The sequence below is a fragment of the Falco naumanni genome, chromosome 5, assembly GCF_017639655.2.
Source record: "Falco naumanni isolate bFalNau1 chromosome 5, bFalNau1.pat, whole genome shotgun sequence".
NCBI classification, from domain to species: domain Eukaryota; kingdom Metazoa; phylum Chordata; class Aves; order Falconiformes; family Falconidae; genus Falco; species Falco naumanni.
The window spans coordinates 34,011,125-34,032,687 of record NC_054058.1 but is presented as its reverse complement, the minus strand read 5'-3'; the positions used below and the strand labels follow the sequence as shown (position 1 = coordinate 34,032,687).

The window sequence follows — 21,563 nt, the reverse complement described above, 5'->3', positions numbered from 1 at the left end:
AATTCCTTGAAAGATTTGAGTTGGGGAAATAGGTGAGAACTGTAATTCTGCAGCTTCTGTAAAAACATAGGGATACCAAAAACTGCTTTGACAGTATTTGACAGAGCCCTGCACCCCCAGATCACAACCTTCTGTCCCCTCCAGTTTGTGCTGCTTTCCTTTTCCCTGGTGCTAGGAATTGGCCTGAGACCTCATTGCACAGGAGCTCTTCCAGGAGTCCCTCCCTGGCCAGCAACAGGCATGTTGCCTAAGTTTCTTCTGGCTTCTGGAGTCCATTGTGGTGTCGGTGAAGTTGAAATGATGGTTGCGGTCCCCTTTGATAGGAAGACGTTCCCAGGAGGCACGGGGGAGGCTTGTGGTCCAGACAAAGTGAGAAGAATAAAACAATTCTCTTGGAGCAGGCAAAATCGGGACCTTGCCTGAATTTCTCTCCCTGTTCCCGTTGATCTCCCAGCAGCTGTTTCCAGCTGCCCTCTGGATCATGCCCCACTGGGATAGCAGCAGTGACTCACTCGGCTGGGGTGGTTTCTGCAGTGTGCAAGAGCCTGGCTTCCCAGGGAGCCGTGGCACCAGGAAGGGGAAGGTTTCTGGTGCCTTTGATCCCTCAGTAAAGATTATGCTGCAGCTGTTTAATTAGAGACTGCTGCTTTCTTTACTGGTATACTAAATATAAATGGAGGAGTTGGTCTAATATACTTGAAGTTGCAAATGTCAGGAGTCAATGGCTTTGTTTTCCTCTCGCCAAATCTGATTTGTTTTTAAGTACTGCTACTAAATCTAATGATGCAGTAATTCCTGTTTGTTACAAGGAATAAGAGGTTTAGATGGAGGGACTTCGTATTGTTCTTGCCCCCTCTCTTGTCCCACCTCTGCTTACAAAGGAAGAGCCACTGGTTTGCAGGTGTTTGTACAGTATGACCTGAAGTGTCAAAAGGCATGATCTAAATACACTGTGTACCAAGTTTGTGTTCAGCTGAAATATAAGGTTTTCTCTCTGCATGGTTTTTGCTACAGATTTATACGTTCCATACATTACCTTTATGACAGTCAGCAGAGTGCCAGAAAAAGTTAAAAAATATAAAAAAATGCAGTGAAGATTAAGAAGCTGCTGCTGGAGCTAGAGCCCAGACTTGCAAGGATTTACTTGGGGTTTCACGTTTGGTTTGGGATTCTTTGTCTGCTAAACTAGTCTTAAGTCCTGGCAGGCCCTAGGGAGATCTATAATGGGAGAGACATCTGTGCTTCAGGTGCTTTGCCCTGTCCGTCTGCCTGTGTAGGAAAAGGAGTAGGAAGCGAATGAGTTGGTTTTTCTTTTTTTTTCCTCTTCTTTTCCACCTGGGGCTCCTGCTGGGCACAGCGGACCCAATCTACTTCCACCTGCTTAGCCTTGTACGGTGCCATTGCACGTGCTGTTTGCTTGAGCTGTAGTGTCTGTAAGCTGCAGAGCAACGCCTGGGAAGTACGGCTTGCTGGGACAGTGCTGGTGCTGCTGTGTGTGAGGTGCTTGGCCCCGAATCGGCTGGAAAGTCCTTGAGAGCTGAAACGATGGGGAGAACTCACGGTGAAGACTGACTCAGTGCTGTTATCAGCGGCCCGGTATGCAGTGAGGCTCTGCATCTTGCCATTGGCTGCTGTAACCACTGTTTGTTCCTGCCATGGCCGATTCGGTGTGCTTTTGTTCCAGCCAGTGCGATAATGTGGGGTACCTGGTCTCTGGGCAAAGCTGGCTGCTGGGCTGGAGGAGGAGGGAGCACGCTCATTGTATGCTGGAAGTATTTTTGCCGTGTTACAGCATGTGCTGGGGAAGGCATTCCTTAAAAATGAGAGCACCCAGAATGCTGGGTTGATCAGCCAGGTCTCTTCTGGCCTGGAGAATCAAGATCTGGCAGGACAGTTTCAGCATTAAATATATTTTTGGAGAAAGGAGAGGAAGGAAATCCAGAGATACTTTCTGCCCTTGAGGTTTTCCCATTCTTAGCGGTGGCGAGAAGAAATTGTGTTTCTGTAGTGTTGAGCTGTAATCAGTGTCTGTTCTCAGTCTGGGTGGAGGAGACAGAGACTCTTCCCAGTGTTTCAGTGCTCCTGGTCCTAAGTAGACATTACTGACCGGCACAGAGAATTTTTTCCAGAAGCAGTTTCCTCTGCTGTGTGATGCAATGTTGAGTCAGTAACTCTGTCACTTTAAAGGCTAACATTTTTTCATATCCCCAACAGTTTTTTAAATTGTTCTCCCTTATCCCTCTTTTTTCCCCTCCAGCTTTTCCTATTTTTGTCAGATTAATCTAAGCTAGCCTTTCCTAGGGCAGAGCGGTGGCTGTGAGAGATTAGCCTCCGTCCTCTTCTGCTTTAAGCTTCGGGAGCTGGGCTGATGGAGTGCACATGACCCTCCCGGTGGCTTTTCCTTCCTGGAGGGACACAGGGAGCTGTGTGCGAGGGGAACAAGCAGTGCTGTGTAGCCCGTCCGTACTCCGCTCCTGCTGGTGGTAAGAACAGACTGGGCTCGCCGACGCCTGCCAGCGTGGCACGGTTTGGCAAGCCGGCAGCCCTCCCAGGCAGCACAGGCCTTGCACGCTCACGGGCTGCTTGTGCACTGTCTTCCCACTTTGAGCCTGAGCGCACGTGTGTGGGGTGGCTGGAAGCAATGCAGGCTGGCTTCGTCTTTCCTCGACGTGGTGTAAGTGAGCGGGGTGCCTGAATTATTCACTGCTTCTCAGCCTGCCGTTGCTATTGAATTCCCTGTGTTGGGGCACCCTGCCAGCACCCAGTGATGAACGCATTTCTGTGCCTGCCTGGGGGCACCCCACGCCGTGTGTGTTCGAGGGAGTGGGGCAGGGGGCAGCCACCTGTGCCAGGCTTCCTGGAGTTTTGTGGGTTGGTGAGACTGGGTGGCCCTGTGGCTTTCCCATCCGCAGCTTAGGTGGGCGCAGGCCTTTTCGCTGCTGGAAGGGTTGTTGGCAGGTTTGTGTTTATATCTGTCTCTGCCTTGCAGCCGTGCTGAAGTCTGCCTGGACTCCCAGGTCCTAATCTTCTCCTACCATCTCTCCATATGTGGTATCTGGTTTTGTATCCTATCTGTATTTCACCTTCAAGGCACGGATTTCTCTGCAAACCACGTCCTTATTTTTTACACACAATTTGAGGTCCTCCTCTGAATCCCAAGTTTTTAGGGGTGGTTGTGCTAAAAAACAATTGTGTTTCACATTTTATGAGAGGAAATGTTTCCTTTATTGTTCTAATGGAAACCATTTCCCATTTGCCTATGATGTTAGTTCTACTAATTTGAATAACTTTTTTCTTAAACGTTTAGATGGTGTCTACTGTTTGCATTATTACAACTCAAAAAGCTACCAAAGGCATGTTTTATACTTTGGAGAAGATTATAATTTCTACTTGCAAGAACTTCTGTGTGTATGTTTGATACCATCTTCCATTGTGTTGATCCTCTGCTTTGTTTGTCTGTATTTTATTTTTTAAGCAATTACAGCAGGTGGCTGGTCCCTGGGGAAGCTTCCTTTACCAGAGTGCTCTCTGGTCCTGGTTGATGGAGTCGGATGGAGTTTCAGGTCCTCCTCCTGGCTGCACAGAGGAGTGTGTTTTCCCCTCTAATTGGATCATGTAAATCAGCTCTTTCTTTGTCTCATTCTCTTTGTCCAGAATCTCCTTCTGGTGATTTTGATGAATAAATCAGCCTTGACATTGGTTTGAATTTTTGTTTAGTAGTTATGTTGGTATTTTAAAACTAGTGTATCTGATGAGCAAAATAGGGGTAATAATCAGAATTGTGACCAACAATTTCCCTCAAAAACTGATTTCCGCTGTAGAAGCGATATGTAAATGATTGAGTACAAAGTGACAGGGGCTGGCTTTTTTTTCTTTTCTTTTTTTAGTTTAAAATCCTGTGCTGTTACACTAAAATCCCAGAAGGTTGTTTGATAAAGTGCTAAAGGGTCCCAGGGGTCTGACAGATGCTGGGCAAAAACAGAGCTCCCTTCCAGAGAGTAACCCAGTCCTTTTACACCAGTGCAAATGCTGGATGCTGGAGGAGTGCACCTTTCTGCTGGCCTGTGGAAAGCTTTTCTTGCTGAACATCATCCCCTCAGCCAAAGGCTAAGTCTTTCAGAGTTGCTGCTTGTCTTCCCAGCCTCAGTTTGCAGTGTGTGGCTGTGATGGACAACCTGGGAGGAAGGATGTGCTGTTTTTCTTTTCCCCGCTTTGACTCCTATGCCTGGAGCAGTGGAGTATGTTGTTACCTCTGAAGTGATGGCTGCAATATCGCTTGCTGTGGCTTCTCTGCAGCAAACAGCAGAGGAGACTTGAAGTGATTCAACCGAGAGAGAACTAAAACAACCCCCAAGAGAGCCTAGATCATTACCTTTGTCCATGAGCCCTGAGTGGTTATTGAATCAAAAAGGCTAGAAGGAAGGGAACGAAGGGTAAAGTCACCTGTTTTCTCCTGTCCACAAGCAGGAATGGACAGAGATGTGTTCCTTGTCAACAGAGGAGAGGGAGATGTCTGCAGCAAGCTTCCTCTGCTGCTTTGAAAGTTGTATGACTGAAAGGGAGACAAGTTGCAAAGGTGTGAAGCCTGCAGTGGTGTTCATGCAGCAACTGGGAGAAGGTCTGGGGCTGCCGTTTCCCATTAGCACACAGGGCTTGTGAACGTGCTTTTGCTGTGAGCAAAAGCATGCAGCCCTTCCAGAAATAAATATAAAAGCTGATGGACTTGCACTCGTGTATGGTAAGGCCTAGATGTAGTTAGTTGAGAAGCTAAGCCTCATTGTAACACATGGCTTGTGGGATGCAGGAGAGAGCTAGAATTGCCATTGCCAGAGTTTAGGACAATATGCTTGTATATTATGTTTGTATAATAGAGATTTTAAGCTTAGGAGCTTCTCATTTATACCCATTTTGACTTTAATAATGGCAACAGGAGAAAGGGAAAATTCCTCCCTCCCTCCCTCCCTCCCTCCCTCCCTCCCTCCCTCCCTTCCTTCTTCCCTCAGGAGATTTTTGACTGTTTCCAGACAGGAGCAGATTTCTTGCTTTTTCCCTCGTCCTCCTGATCCGATTGAACAGCAGTGGAGGAGAGAAGCAATCTCATTTAATCTGTGATTTGCATGTATTCAACTCTTCTATCCTGAATCTGTACAGTGCCTTTCTATGTAGCTGGTATCAAGCTTTCCCATGCAGCAGCTGCATCTCTGTGAAATTCCAGCATCTTTTAATTTTTTTCCTTCTGCTGCTGCTTTAAACCTGCAAGTAATCCTCCAGGCACCAGCACTATCTTTCAATAGACTCTGACTGTTGCAATGCTGTCTTCATATGGGATGGGATTTGGGAGGTTCAGTTTTTCACCCAGGAGGATTACAAGCTTCATTTTGACACAGACATTTATACACTCTAGGTGGTAGTGTTGGTGCCTCAAGACTTGATTTTTGGCACTAGGAAGGTGCACTGCAAATCCAGCAACTTTCCTAGGCCTTTCTTCCTTTCTGTGACAGTTTTAGTGCTGCAAAATTGCCACTGGTCTTGGTTGTTGCCTAGAAGGTTTAGGCGTCTGTTATGTTTCAGTTTTGGTCAAGTTCATGTATAGAAATGTGTAATATATGTGCACAATTGTACATTTTATATACGCACACTTTACCTTCTGTGGTCTTAGTTTGGGTGCTTTATTCTAATACATTAAGCAATGTGGCTAATGTAATGAGATGATGTTTGTTCTTTCCTATCCACTTCAGGAAAAGCAATATATGCTCCTTCAAGGTTAGTTTTTGAAGATTTCTGTTAGCTTTTTTAATGTAAAAGAAAGGCTTTTTTTTTGCTTTTTTTTTTTTTCTAAGAGGACTTGAAATAAGCATGTGTCTACCACTCCTGTAAAGTGATGAAGTTTGTGATGCTCCTCGGCTTCAAGAGTGGTGTGTTTTGCAGTATGACCTGTGTAAATGTTCACCCTGAGACCCGTAGGCATTTGTATGGAGAACTGGCATGAAATTGTCAGCTCCAGTTTCTGTGTGATTTGGAGTTTCTTAAAAGCTGAAGTGTTGTGCTGTCACCACCATACTGTAGTCCAGTTGAGAGGTAATGAAAGCATTAATCATTGAAGCCAAGTCATATTCCAAGCTGGAGTAGAGTCACTCAGCTCTTGGATATGTGCAGGTCTTGTTACTGAAGGCTGTAGCATCAGGTTGAGAAGAAGGAACATTTTTAAAAGATGGATAGCTCTGACGACAGAGGATGCATACTTTTAGCATGCTTAGTAGTGAAGTCATCTATGTGCCTCAAACTGCCATCAGCATCCTCCCCAGAATAAGCATCGGCCAATACTTCTGCAGCTGGTCTTGCCAAATCCTTGGCAGTTCTTTGTGACAGTGGTGCATGGGTCTGTAGCAAAGAGCAGTACTTTTTGTCTGAAAGTCATGGAGGCCACGAATCCAAAGCATTGAGAACAGAAGGGGTCTAGGTGTGTTTTCACAAATCCAGCTGGGCAAAAAATACTAGCATCAATTTTTATAGGTCTTCCCTGATTACTGATCTGGAAACTAGCTACCAAGTGTGGGTAGATTTAATTGATAAAAATGCCTTTTCCCTTCTGGATTCTCACAATTCTAAGTAACAGACTAAGCATGACAGTTGGGTTTTAGATACTCATGGATACTATCTATAGAGCATCCCTTTGCTCATGAGAACTCACTTAAGCAGCTCTGGTCTTTGGTAGAGCAGCAGCAGACTTGATTGCTCCCTGATTGTGAGGGATGAGGAAAGGGGAAAGGTATGAGCAAACATCACTCATGTCCGGTTTGGCTGTATTGGAGATGTTTTGGCATGAGGAGGGGAAGCCATGAAATGCGATCAGAAATAAGACTTCTGCTGCCTCGGATGACTGGTTGATGTTTCTTATGATCAATTTTTTGAGGGAGCAGAAACTGAATCTTAAAGCAATGTTAATGATGCTTGCGTAAAAGGCTCTGAAATGCATAGAGGTCAAGGATTGGTAGTTTCTTAGAAGGAGGCTTGTCAGCATGCTGTTGCAGTTTCATCGTTGGTTTAAGCTGATCTAAGACTATGCTTTCACTAAAAGAGGAGCCCTGCCTTCTCCCTGACTCCAACCACGTGGTCCTACACGCTCCCATGTACCAGGTGTTAGGGATTACGTGGCCTGTAGTGACCACCTTTGTTCATGAAGCTAATCCTTCTCTTTTTTTGAGGGATTAATTTGCAGGAGGATCAGCAAGCTGATCTGACTTGCCGTGTTCTTCTGTGATCCCTACTGTGCGTGCAAGAGATGAGGCAGGGTTGCATGATTGGGAGCAGGAGGGGAAAAAATAGGGCGATTCCCTTTGGTAGTGTGATTTTTGAGGTTGGCTTAATCTGACTGTAAAAAACATGCTCTTAGAAGGTTTGCATCACTATCTAGCTCAAGGGAGTTGGGTTTTAATCTCTTTGTACTTGGGTTGAGCAGTTGTTACCAAGTGTGCAGAAGGAAGGAGTAAATAGCACTGAATTTATAGGGCTGCAACTATCTAGCGCTTTGGATAAAAATGTTGGCTATATTGACAAAGTAACATTGAAATAAAACAAAAAAGGCAAGTTGTGCTTTGGCATGTTTTGAAGCTTTGACTGGCCGTCTGGTCTGCTGTTTGACATGGTGCCTTCAGTCTGTTCCAGTTCAGGAACTTGCCATACTGCCAGTTTTGCTGTACCTAATTTAAGATGTTTGTGTGTTCGGTGGGAGGGTGGCTCCTTTGTTTCTCATCTGAATGTGCTGCATAGGAAGATACATGATTCTGTAATTTCAGGAGCCGAGGTTTTTTTAGATCTCTTCTGTTCTGCATTTGTAGGCTCAGGGAGGGAAATGTAACTTCTTAATGCAAAGTCGTCTCCAGGGATTGCACACAGAAGAGGTTTTTTAGACTAAATTGTGAAGGAAACAAGCTTTAGGTGAATGTTCTGTGACAATCCTTTCCCACGCATGCACACTTACAAACCAATTGGTAATTTCAATCACATTTAAAAGTTGGTAGAATTGTAATGCTACTGCCTTCCTAAAAGCTTTGTGAAAAATGGTGATGGAGTAGGGGCAGGGAGGGATGCAGACAAGTTCCCCACAGAGGGCAAGGTGGTCATGATTTATGGATTATGCACTCCATATGGAGGAGGCAGACAGATGGGTCTGGCCGTGCCTGCTGTGTGCTCCCTTTTGCCCGGCGGGACCGTGGCAGGGGACATGGCGAGGGGGGCTGTGGTTATAGCTGCGGGAGGCAGGGGTGGGAAGCAGCCAGGGGGCAGAGGGTACGAATCTGTGAAGAACTAGTTTCGGTTAGTTCCACGGCTGGTAGAGCTGTTTGCTTATTACATTGTCTTGCAGGCAGGGACGGGAGGGGGCTTTGATGCTTTTGTGTGGTGCTGGCAGGAATGTGCAATCCGGGGGTTTTGAGACCTCCTGAGGGGTGTGTGTGTGTCTTTTTCTAGTGGCTTCAGACTATCCATAAAGACAATAGGGTGGAACTGAGGCTCTGTAAGGAGGTTATCTGCTGTTTCTGCCAACTTATTGCGCTTTAAATAAACCTGAAGCTGGTAAAAAGAGAGAAATGCATTGCAGGCTTATGGGATGCTGCAAGCAAGAACTGTGTCTTATCTCCTGTCTGTTCAGCAGAGCCAGGTCTTGCAGCCTCCTAGGTGCCTGGGGTGCAACAGCTTGGTGCTTTAATGCTGCAGTCACTGCAAAGATCCCTGGCACCTGTCTTGACCTTTCACAGGCCCGATTTTGTTCTTATGACCTCTTGCTGTTCAATTACAATATTTCTTTGTGGTTGACAGCCGTATTTAAATGCAGGATGTACAGTGGTGTAAGAATATCCAATGGCCAAGACTGCTGATGGTGTCTCACTTCATTTACCCATTAATACATGAAGTTCTCGGCCCAGGCAGCAGCAGCTTTTCCCTTATAAACAGGGCTAGTACTCCCATCTGGGCCAAACTAAAGAATTCAGACCACTTACAGACACCTTGCTGGATAATTTTGCTCTCCACAGTAACACGATCTTTCTTAGAAACGCCTTTAGAGTGGCTTGTCTTGCTTCTGTGTGCAACAAGATGGAAACAGTAACTTACTGTAAATGCCTCATTTTGTCCCCATAGTTAGGGTGAGTCATGTTTTGTTTTGAATCTTCCTCTGTGCAGAGCACTGTCCCGACTCTTTGGATGTGACCTTCCAAATGAAGGGCAGGTCTTTCTTCCTTTCTCTTAAAACTTTGAAGCAAAGCACATACTGAAACTCCTCTCAAAACCGTTCATCCTTTGGGAGGAATGGAGATTCTTTGATTAGTGCTGCTTTCCTCCCTGTTCCCTTTTTTAGCTGTGACAATTGCCTACACAGGGATGCTTCATTCCTCCAGCAAAAGTTATTTGACTAGGTCAGGGCATCATCTATAGCCTGCCATGCTGGACAGTTTGTCTAGGGTGGGTATTTCTGGTAGCTTAGGCAGGATTTCTCCCTTTTTATATGGTCAGTAAGGTGTGACCGCAACTGTGCTACCATCTTGGGGCAATCATGTTTAGCAGTAGTTAGCTTTACAGGATCAGTGAGGAGATCTGTGTAACAGCAGTGGATTCCAAGGAGTCCTTGGTTAATGGCTGAGAAAACCTGCTATTTTAAGACTTTTTAAAAAATTTTTATGAATTGCACCCTGGTTATAGAGGGCCTTGGCATGTGGCCACATGCCATCCAGACTGTCAGTGGCCTATAAAGAGATGGCAGCGCTCAGTTACAGGATGGGTGTCAGAAGAAAAGCAGAGGTGTGTTTTCTGTAGTGAAATGGCATTGTGTTGTAGCAGAAATCACTTAAGTTACTTTTCATATGTAATTGCTTAATTGGGATGTTGAAAAGTTGGCTTTGATTTTGTTTTGGTATGTTTCTACATTTTTGTAGGTAAGTGTGTAGCACTTGGGTGTCTAATTAGAAGAAAAACCCTGAAAAATCCTGATGTGTGTGGGAGAGGTGAATAAAGGTAAAGGCAAGGAGGGAACGGTAAAAGCCCTGCAGGCTTTCCTTCATCGCGGAGATGGCAACCTTTGGAAGGGGAGTACCTCTCTAACAAACTTATGTGGGGATTTATTCTGGTAAAATTCAATAGTCATGACCTCCCCTTTTGCCTTTTAAAGTACTAATGAATGGCGTTTTGGAGACAGACACCCTCTTTGTCTCCAGGACATGTGCTGAGGCACTAATGGGCTGTACTAGCCCTTTATCAGAAGGAGCCCTTTCAGGGATTGGAAATGGCTGCATCAGTCTGTCACCCTTCTGATTCTTGCTACCTCCGAGGCAGCAGGGGAGCATTGCCACGATGATGTGCTTTGCATCACTGTCTTTCTGTCCTCTTAAGAACAGAATTAAATCTCTTGCATGTGTCTGGAATATTAATCTTTGCTGGAGTGGTTTCTCTCACATACATGTGCTCGTTTATAGCACAAGAAGTGAGAGCTTCCACAGGGCCAGAATTCAGGGTGAACCCTCAACATGCGTGACTCCCATTTGGGAATATTCTAGCTGCAGAGTGGCTCATGGTCCATGTTTTCCCCACGTTGGTCTTACTAGGTGCAGGTAGTGCCCTGGATGCTCTTTCACCATGGCTGCTTCTGAAGCATTGTGCTGCCCAGGAGACGGAGGGTTTGTTTTTTCTCTGTCCCTTGTGGTGCTACTTTGGGGTGCCCCCAGTGAGCAGAGGGAGCTCCCACACTGTGCACATTGCCCTTGCAGCACTTGAGGGGGGTTCATTCCCTTTTATAGATGCCCTTTTGTTTCCCACTGTTGCAGGGAGAGCAGCTTTCCAGGAGGGGGATGAAGAGGCCAGGGTTAACGGTCTTAAGAATGGAATTTTTTTTATTTTTTTTTATTTTTTAAATTTCGGGAGGGAAGGCCTGGGAGTTGTTTCTGGCTAACTGTTTCCAGATGGTGCTGCTGGAACACAAAGATTTCTAGTATGTTTGGGATGGCGGTGGCCGAGACCCCTAGCCCCCCCGGCGCTTCCTGTGCAGCTCCACAATCCTGCAGGCTTAATCAGAAACAGCCCTGGCTGCCGAGGGGCTCCTGAAGCCTGCCTTTTCTTCACCCTGTGCCCCAAGCCCTGTGCTTTCTCCATTCTCCAGACTTTTTAACCCTTTGTCATTATAGGTCTGGCCCGTCAGCCTGCCTGCTTTCTCTCCTTTCTCAGGCTGGCTGTGGGCACTTGGAGTGCCCCGGATATGAAACTGCATTTGGCTAGGCTGCTTGATGAAATTATGTCTTTGGGGAAAGGGAAGCTGGTTTGTAATGCAAACTTGGGAAAATAATTTCTCCAACTATCTAGGGCAGCTTATGCAATCAGGCCAGCATGTCCAGGGCACAGAAAATTTCTCCTGCACCTATCTGCCAGCAGCAGTTGGTATATAGCATGATTTCGTCTGAGTCATGTACTGTTGTGCCTCTATTTTTTTGTGTGCCAGTTTCCCTAAAAGCAAGGCAGGTTCAATTTTATATCGCAGCCTCTTCACACCCAACCAAGAAGTAAGTTTCAGCCTTCTCTTCTGCAGGTAATGTAACATATTATTTCATTCTGGAAAGTAGGAGTACTCTCCTTTTAGCCTTTGAACAACAGCTTCTGAGTGTCAGTAAAATCAGCCAAGAAGCTTGTGATCAACTGACTTCCCTTATGGATCTGAGGTCTGTCATCTCCCTCATCTTGTTCTCTCCTGTGTTCTCCATCCTGTTTTTTTAGAAAGCAGAAGTAATGAAGCCATCTACTAAGACAAACCTCCATAGTCCTCTTCACCTTGCAAAAGCTTGTAGCTGTCATGTTTGAGCAAGCCAGATTTTCATGCCGTGAGCATGTTGCCCTGTAATGAGTGGCTTAGCATGAATTATGTGGGAAATGCTTCCTTAGCCCCATACAACAATTATGGGATCCAAAGGTGCCCCCAGTGCTGGATTTTAAAGCCTTGTTATGAGCCCTGTCCTGTTCCTGTTGAGGAAGTGTAGAAGTGAAGATGAGCTGCCATTTAAAAATGCTTCTGCGTAGTAAAAGAGGAGGGAAATCAATATTCTGTGCTATTGACTTCTGTGCATGCAGAGTGTCCTTGCATTTGATGGATCATAGACGTCACACTGTGCACAGTATTCCCAGAGGCTTTAACTCACACTGGATCTATTGTTGCCAACATAGGTCACAGACCAGCAGAAGCAGGCTGTATTTCCTTTATGCCCAGAGCATAAAGAGGATGGTGCTGTATGTAGTTAAAAAAAAAAAAAAAAAAGTGTGTTTTGCACATTGAAATAACACTAAAATAATGAAATCTCATATCTTTTGGAAGCTGAAAACACCTCTTGGTTGGTCTCGAAAATTAAAAACTCAGTTGTTGGAAAGCTGCTTCTGATCTCCAGAAAGCTACTTTCATTATTAAAAAAAAAAAAAAAAAAAAAAAAAAAAAAAGGAAAGAAAGAAAGGTCAGGGAAGAATCTGCATTGTTATCAAAGTATTTTACAGAGTTGGTTTTTTTTAGCTGTTCCATTTTAGCTGTGGAAGTGCTTTCTGTGTATGAAAGTCCCCCTTCTCTCTGCAAAATTAGACGTCCGTATTCTAACTTCATACGGATGCTATCAGCTTAAAACCTGAGTGTGCACTTGTAAACTTTTAGCATACTGAAATTTTTAACAGACCTGGAAGCTTAAATACCATCTTTCTGTGTGGTTTGGTCAGAGGTACATTTATGTGTATTCCCTTCTGCTATACCAAACAGTTACTGTTCCTGTAGTATGTATAGGGTTTTGTGGAACAGAAGTGCCAGGAGGTTGTGGTTAAGAAAATATGTATCTCAAATACAGGAAATCACGCTGACATGTTCGGGCAGCTTCTCTGGGGCTCTGTTTAACAGGGATGCAGCCGCCCCCAAAGTCGCCCTGTTCTGTCTTGCTGGTCAGGTCATGGGCTTGCCTGGTTAGTTGCTCCGAACTGTTCAAACTCTGGTTGGGGCAGAAGGCTATTTTTATTAATCTGACATCACCTTCCTTTCTCATCTTTACTGTGTCACTGGGCTTCCCGCCCAGGGAGACTCTGGCGGGCCTGGCCTCCCTCCAGCTGGGCCTGCGGGCCCCGCAGTGGGTTCAGGGCTGCCGGGGGCTGTGGGCTGCCGTGTCCCCGCTGCAGGGGAGGGTGTCTGGGTGGGAGAGACATGGGTTTGAGAAGCCTTGAGGCTGGTGTGGGCGCCCAGGGCAGGGACCCCCTTGTGCTGGGGGGCTGAAGCGGGTGAGAGGCCAGAGGTAGGAACGCCATGCCATCGGCTGTCCCCTTGGGAGATCTGGAGCCCGGTGGGGCGGCAGGGGCCCAGCACAGGAGCTCTCCTGTACCACGCTTCTGGTGTCCTGCCGGCTCCTGCTGAAAAAAGATATTTTTAGGAGAAGGGGAAACCTGGAGCGGGGTGGGGGGGCCAGGCCAGAGGCCGCCGTTGCTGCAGCAACAGGGCCAGAATTCCAGGAAGGAAGAGGGGCCGGATGGGCCTCCATCCCAGCCTCCGCTAGGCCCTGGCCTCCAGGCCCTGGGGCGGGGGAGCCAGTGGGCGCTTGCGTGCTCCCATGGGTGCAGCTGCCAGCATCAGTCCCCTGCGGCCAGTGTGCTGCACGGGCGGTGGCACCGCTGGTTTTCTGTCCCTCAAGAAGTGGCTGCAGTCATTTGGGTGGGCCTGGGAAGCCAGGGCTGTGCTAGCTGGCCTGTGTCTTCCCGGCCATCAAGGGCAGCAGCAGCACAGTGTACTTGGTGTGGCACCTTTCATCAAACACTCGGGCTTTTAGTCCCCTTGTACACTTTAAAGAAAGTGTACAAGGGGTAAGGAAAGTGTACAAGGGGTGGGTAAGGAATAAAATATAAGTCCTGTACTTTCATCCAGAAAATCATACAAACTGTTGATGTCAGGATACTAACAAGGAAGCAAATAAATGGAAGTCCTTTGCTAGATGATGTCTCTGTGTCTGGAAATGGGCCAAAGCTGAGAAGCAAGTTTAATTGAAAGTGAAGACAGCTGAAGGGGAAGCATCCCACACTATAGATGCAGTTATTGGAACTGCAGAGTGATTAGCAAGAGCTATATATCAAATTAGGGTAAGTATCGAGGGAGATGGGTGACATTAAGATCCGCTTAAAAACTACTTTAGTTCAATTTTTCATTAATAATTGGTAATTCACCCTTAGATGCTACTTTTCTCATTAATTTTATCCACAGACAGTTTGGGTTAGGGAGATGGCACACACAATTGACAAGGCAGACTGAAGGCATTAGATATGCTTGGACAAAGAAATGGGTGTTTCCTTTTTGTTTGTATGCAATAATTTGGATTTGCAATAAGGGTCTGATGAAGAATTACATATTTTCTTGGTAACTGTTAAGGTCAAGTCATTTACAGTTTAACTGTGGCAGAGTACTAACAAAAGTACTAAAAAGCCTTTTTCAAGACCCCTACCTCCCCCAGCACAGGGTTTCTGTCTTTTCTGCCATGCAAGAAAAAGCAAAAAAGATGGTGAAATCACTGGGCTGTAGTGAACAGTGCTCGGATTTCTGTCTGGCTTGCGAGCTTTGCTTTTTCGCAACTGTCACTTTCAGATTAATAGCTTTGTTGCCAGTGTTTTCAGCCTTTTTTTCCCCTGTTTTTTTCCCTTCTAGTTTTTTTTTTTTTTTTTTTTCTCCAGCTTCTGTTTGTCTAACACAAGTCTGATAAATGCGTAGCTTGTGGTATCTCACTTCAAAATCTCATTTTGCTTTCAGGAGGAACAAGTAATTTCTTGTTGCCTTTATTTCATTGCTCTGTGTAGTCCAGGGGTTTCTGGCTTTCCAGAGCCTTTGCCACTTCTGTCCAAGCCACCAGGCAGCTGCGCTACCAGTAGATCTTGGGGTAGTCAGAGGAGAGGTAGATGAAATGTTCTGTTGGTTTTGCTGCTGTTGTTCAGATCTGGAAGGTGGTAGTTGTGAAACTCGAAGGAATTGCATTAACTTCACTTTTCCCAGCATTGTCAGGAAAGCAGGCGTGCCACAGATCCAGGGAAGAGATTGCTTGGTCATGTTTCTGAGGTTATCTTTGCAACTGAAAGGACTTAATGCTTCAAATTGAAGCTTACATTCAGCAGGAATTGATTCTCTGGCTGCAGAAATATGGATGAACTCACTAAGGTAACAGTTCCTACCAGCAGAGTTGTAGTCTGCAGGTTTTGGGTTTAGTTTGGCTGTCAAGAAACAATTGCTAATCAGGCCTCACTGATTGCTGCATCTGGCAAAATGGCGAGTCCCTGATGTAAAATTGATTTGTTCCAGGGTCAAGTTAGGTCAAAGAGAATTATTGCCTCTTTAAGGTAAAATTTAGTTTAATTTTTAAGGAAAGGGTAAGAGGCCTTTCAGACCTTCCATTAGGTGTTACAGGTGTGACATTTCCTCTAGAGGGCTGACTCTACTCCAGTCATCTGTGACCTTTCAAAAGTCAATAGCACCTGCAGAGCTGATCACTTTTTACTGGTGTTCTGGTTTATCGACAATTCCTCATGTTTTCAAGATGTGTTTAATTCAGCAACTTCTAAAATTTATCAAGTTGAGAGGTGTCAAAAAACCTGACAACCCCAAGGCCTGGCTGTTCTGCTAGTGCAGGAGTGCCTCCTTTGCTCTTCAGTCATCTGCAAATGGCTGTACTGTGTTTATCTTGTAAACCTGAGACAGTACCTTGCAGTTTGTGGCAGGCCAATAGAAGAACTTGTGTTAGCAAGCCTGGGAAATTAAAGGAGGAGGGAAATTTGAGGTAAAGGGAAAGCAGGGTTAAAGTCTTAGAGGATCTGACTGACTTGTGATTTTCATCCTGTGAAATCCAGTTGGCCAGCACAGAGACTGTTAGTGGAGTACAACCACTATGCTCACACATCTTATGGAAGTGTGGAAGCCCATGTATGAGATCATGGATATGGTTGGAATAAAATCACAGTATGTGTTGCAGAAAGCTGGTGTACTGTATTAGCTTCTGGTGTTTTTCTCCCCACTCTAAAGCAAGTCACAAGTACCTGAGAAATGCCTGTCAGTGGTAAACAAAGTAATGAAACATCCCAGTGTCAGTTTGATTTGATTTCACAGGCTAGCGCTGCCTAACTCAATTTCTTTACGAATGTCTGGTTGCACGTTGGTATCATAAGAGAAATGTAATTGGCAGGAGGGAGCTGTGAGAGAGATGGAGTTATCTGGGGATTCCCTCTCCCACCAGGCTGCTGCCAGAAGGTAGGGTCCCTCCATATTTGTGGGCAGGGTATTTATCAGAATCAAACCTTCCCCCTCTCTCTTTTTGCTTCCATTTTGTGAGATTAGTTTTGTGCATGTGCAGTCAGAGGAGGCGATTGAGCTGTATCCCCAGCCTCTGGTGCCTTAGGTTGCCTGCTAACTAGCGGAGGCTTTCTGTCTGGATGTTGCTGGACTGTCCTGTTCCAGTTGCAGGAGTTTAACACTTTCACTTCTTGCTCTGTTTAGTTTTCAACAAAAGCAAACTCCGTATGGAATAATCGTGCAGCAGGCCCTGGATTCACCATTAGTGACCTGTAAAATTGGCAGCACTGGAGATTATTGGCGGGAGACGGTTTCCCTAGGCGCTTCCTTCCTTCTCTTGGAGAGTGAAGTTCAATTAGAGCAATGATACGCACAGCAGGGATTTTGCAGAGTTCAGTACTTGGTGGTAGCATCGATGTATGAACAACAGAGATATCTTTGGCCTTTTTGTGACCTTAACGCTCCAGCTGCTACCCTCTGTGTAACCTCTGCTTTCTCCAAATTCTTGCTTTCCTAATGTAATCTACTTTCACCTCTTCTTTCACCTTCTGATACAACCATATCCCTCAAACATTTTTAGTCTGATGTGGGAGGTTTGTTTTTCAAAAAACAGCGTGGAGACTGCTGGCTGTTTTTTGGTTGTTTTTTTTCCCTTCCACTTAGTTTTTCTTGTTTCTTTCTGACCTCTTATGTACTGTAGACTGCCCTCAGATCTTTGTCATTGTCTTTTTTTCTTCCTTTTTACACTCTAATGATTTGCTTCTACTTATAAAAACTGTTTCTAGAGGTGTTTTCTGGGCATCCATGTCCTTTGACTTCAGGAAATCCCACAAAGTTCAGTTTTGTCTCTTTTCTGTCACAGCTCTGTGGTGACAGTCCCTTTTGTTAGTCCCTGATGTGAAGAACATCATGTTCAAAATAACGGGTTCTTTTCCCTTTCTTCATTATAACTTTCTGCTTGTGTTCACTGCCCTTATCTTTGGTATCTGTAGGGGCAACTTCTCCATTTATTCCTTATTCTCCCTTTGGAAATCTTTCTGGTTTCCAAGGTGCTGAGAGAGACTGGTACACAAGTGTGTTTGACCTAGCAGGTGTGTGTACACAAGTACTATTAAGCATACCTGGAATGGTCTTTCAGGAGAAGACCATATCTCCTGATATAAGGTGGACATTTATGGCACTTTTATCTAAGTTGGTAAACTGCAGTGTGTGTGAGAATCACAGTACTTACAACGTCTGCTTACATTGGGGGAGAAAAATACTTAGCTGTGTGTCTTCATCGTGACGTTGCTTGGTTGTTAATGAAGTTCACAGTTAAAACACAAAAGCTTTGGGTGGTGCTGTGGCTGGCAGTCTCCACTTGCTTCTTCCAACTTCTGTGTCTTCTCTTTTGTTTCTGTATTATTTGTGGGGGTTTGTGCTTTACCTGCTTGCTGGTTATTAGTATTTGAGAAGAATGTACTCGCAGGGTGGTCAACCTAATTAATTACTGTTAATCCCTGAAAACTGGCAGCCACAAGTTTTGTTGTCCTTGAAGCTCTCACACTGTGCGTGCTGCTGTAGCTTTAGCGTGAGAGCCTGAGGAGAGAGGCTGGATGTTTCCTGGCAAGTTTCCATGGAGAATCCCCTGGGCAGGTTTGAGGTAAAAAGGAAGAGAGGGAGGATGAATATAAACTTAAAATAGCATTGCTAGTCCCTGTATTGAAATATTAGCGTCTTGCTTTTTAGTGGAAGTCGTGTGTAAGTGTCTTGTGTAAACTGTGAAATTGTGCCAGCGGCCACATGCCCTATGTTAGGGCAGAAGAGCTCTTTCTGGTAGGAGCTGGCCTGTTTAACCCAAATATCCCAGCACAAAACCGAAAGCATCTCAACAAAACCTCTTCCTGACAGCAGTCATACATCTCTGTCAGCTACATGCCCAGATTATTGTTGCTTTTGACAAATTGGAATTGTTTTGCTGTGTTTTGTCAGGGTCTTCCCCTTGGGCCTCTGTCTGGCCCCCACCCCCATGTCGTCCCCCAAGTGCTGCTGGAGAAAGTGAGGGCAGAGTTAGGAGTTCCTCCTCACAAGTCATAACAAGAGATAGGAACGGACTTACAAACTGTTTGTGGAGGGTGGCTGCCTCCTTTCCCCCTAGTATTCTGCCGGGAGTTGCTTGTGAATGCACAGGGGTACCAGGCTGGAATTGGTATGCGCTTTGTCTAGTTTAGTTTATCCTCCACCCAGACAAAGATGCACGTGTGGGACACTTCTTGTGAGTGCCCTCTCCTCATTTCACATAGGAGGTGTTGGACGGAGAGTAACAGAAAATAAATTAAGAAACATAAATAAACACTTAGGAAGCATTGTGAAGTATGTTATCTTAATCCTTGCTACACTGCTAAAATAGAGACGAGTCTGGGAGTTTTACAGAGAAATTCCAGAAGTGTTGGATGTTCATGTTTTCCCACAGAGCAGGGTGATGGGGCTGCCAATAACACAAAACGTGTAGGCTCAGGGTCCCTTCTGGGGGTGAAGGAAGAAAGTCTGCAGGTTTGACGTCCTGTTGGGAGTGTGTGAGGTATTGCTCAGGTTTACCAGGGTGTTTGAAGATACACTGACTGCTTTTTAAGTTCTTGTTAAACTATTAGTAGTATAGTTTTGAAAAGGAGAAAATCAACACTTTAATGGCTAATATTTAGGGGAACATTCCTTCAAGACAGGGCAAGGTGGGCAGTAGCTTCTGTAATTTTATGTTCTGTTTTATTCAGTTTTTGTGGTACTAAATAAAGTTTGCGTATAAAAATTCTTTGGAAAATTAACAAAAATTATGCACAACTGAAATTAGAGGGTAAGGTAGGATTAATTTATGCTTACTTTATGGTTTTGAATTTTTTTTGTCTTTTCCTTCTGCACAATTTGGCATATGCAGTTGAAAATGAATTTTAGGTATATTGGCTTACATGGAAAATAGGAAGTTAGCAGAATACTTTAATCTTAGCTCAATCTTCCCCCATTTCATGCAGGTTCTTGTTTTTGGCTGAGTTAAGACAGATGCCTAATTCCTTGGTTTCTATGCCTTGTAACTCCTACATTCACTCTTTTTCTTGTCTTGCAGAACGAGCCTCTGACTTCAGGTTATCATGGATACCCAGCAAGAGACAATCAAGTAAGAGTCTGATTGCAGTAAATGTGTATACGCACGTCTCTACACTTACGGATGTTTTGTCCGACAGCTTCCTGGCTGTCTTGTTATGGAGTGGAAATTGTTTTTTTCTATTGCGGAATGCTTGTGGAGATATATGTGGTAAACTGAATGTTTTTTATGGCCTCCAGCAGTATGTGGCAGTGTGCCTGGTAAGGGGTTAAACAAGATCCACATTACCCATGGCTCAGGAAATTCTTTATTCTTAAAAACATTGTAACTTAAAATCCCTGTCCTAAGCTCCCACTGTATCTCCTCAGTGTTAATGAATGTAGATGTTCAGTGCCAGCGCACACACGGCTCTGTTTTATACTTATTGCTATAATTCTAGCATCTGGGGAGCAAAACAACACTGAGTTGTTGTGAAAGTCTGCTTTGCTAGTAGAGTAGGGACTGGCACGTCCCATTGCGTTGTTTCTAGTATTTATGAACTTGTCTTGTCTTCCTGTCCTGCAGGGACCCCTCCCTGCCCCTTGCTCTTATTCAGGATGTTCTCCTTCTACAGCAGTAAAAATTATACTGTTCAGTGCATTGCATCTGTAAGCATTCTCTTGCCTTCTAGCAGAAGACAGAGAAATCCCAGTTTGATGAATTTGCACAACGGAAGGAGGAGATGCTTTGGAACAAATGAAATTTAATGGGTTGTAAGATACAACTGTCACATGCTAAATCTCCCTTCTTAGAATAGTGTTTTTCAGTGTTCTGCAGTGGTATTGCAAAGCAGAGTATGAACCAGTGTAAGAGGAAATTAATATGCACGGAAAATCAATAATGCAGCACATCTCAGTAATGAGCAAATAACAAAACCAAACTCAAATTCTTTAATACTCTGAGGTACTGCTATATAAAGAAAATTTTCATCATATCTTGATGAGGCCTGGGTGTATGTAGCAACAGCTTTAACAGGAGATGTTTTTTTGAAGGAAGTGCAGTGTAGTGCAGCCTCAGCAGTTGAAGAGCTTGAATCTTTGGTGCTTGTAATGTGTGTATGAATTTCCGTATAGGAGGAAATTATTCAGAATGTCTGCTGGGATATATTAAACTGTTAACTAGCACAAATAAATATTACATGCTGGTATGCTGGGAGAGTTGTGTTCCTACTCTATCCAGGCTAAGTAAGGTGTGCTAGGTTGAGAGGCAGAGCTGGTCCCAGATCCTTAAGGTCGTTCATATCTGCTTTCAGCTTTTCCATTCCGGTGGTACCCTCTGCACCCTATTTTGTGCTTCACTGTACCTACCCATTTAGGGTGTCTTCAGGATCATTTCAGTGACTACCAGTATGTCTTGATTCACAGGTTTTCTCTTTCTCATCCCTTAACTCTTCTGATTTGGAAGTCCAGAACTGCTGTTGCTGGCAGGTCACCAGATCAGCGGAGTGGGGCACAGGAAGCTCTACAGCAGCCAGGGTGTGAAATGAGAATTACAGCCTGGGTAGCCCTGGAGGGCTCTGTATGGGTGAGCATAGGAAGTAATGTGTGTTATCAAGTGTGCATATGTATTTCAGATGGCAGGTAGCTTTATGGAAATTTCCTAGTGGATAAACAGCTTCAGTTTAACTGAGGTGTTTTCATTTTAGCAAATACTTGTAAAAATATTTTTTTTGGCTGTTTTTTTTTTTTCTCCTTCTTTTTTTTCTTCCCCTGCTCTTGGTAACATCTTCATGTGTGGTGTTTGTCCTTCTGTCTTGCTTTAGGCCCTGAAGTGGCTTAAATTCAGGTCTGGTTTTCACTAATGAGGTTTCAAGGCTTTTAGCTAATCTGATTGGGAACCTCTGACATGATAGCAACAGAGAAAGAAGTTTTCTGTTGCTACAGACTGGGGCTGGTGTGGGAGAGACAGCAGTGGCTGATCCATCACCTGCCATTCTGCACTGGGGAAGGAGGAAGGAAGTGGTGCAGGAATATGTGCAGGGATCCTGACCTTGTAACAAAGTGATCATGAGATGCAGGAGCAATTGTGTCAGATTTCCTTAGATTAGGAGCTGGATTTAAGCTAGTGAGTGGAAGTCTATATCTTGCTCTTTCCCATTGCAGTTCTTTGCTGTAAATACTTGTGCTGTGCTTT

General features: G+C 44.8%; 1 protein-coding gene across 9 annotated transcripts in view; it reads left to right on the top strand.

Moving 5' to 3' along the window:
- The window catches only part of RBFOX2 (RNA binding fox-1 homolog 2), a 174,434-nt gene that overhangs the window by 17,890 nt on the left and 134,981 nt on the right, over positions 1 to 21,563 (top strand). For all 9 annotated transcript variants that reach the window (XM_040594622.1, XM_040594624.1, XM_040594621.1 and 6 more), the window contains exon 2: positions 19,413 to 19,463. In XM_040594622.1, coding sequence (XP_040450556.1) covers positions 19,413 to 19,463 — 51 coding nt within the window. The remainder of the gene's footprint in view (positions 1 to 19,412; positions 19,464 to 21,563) is intronic.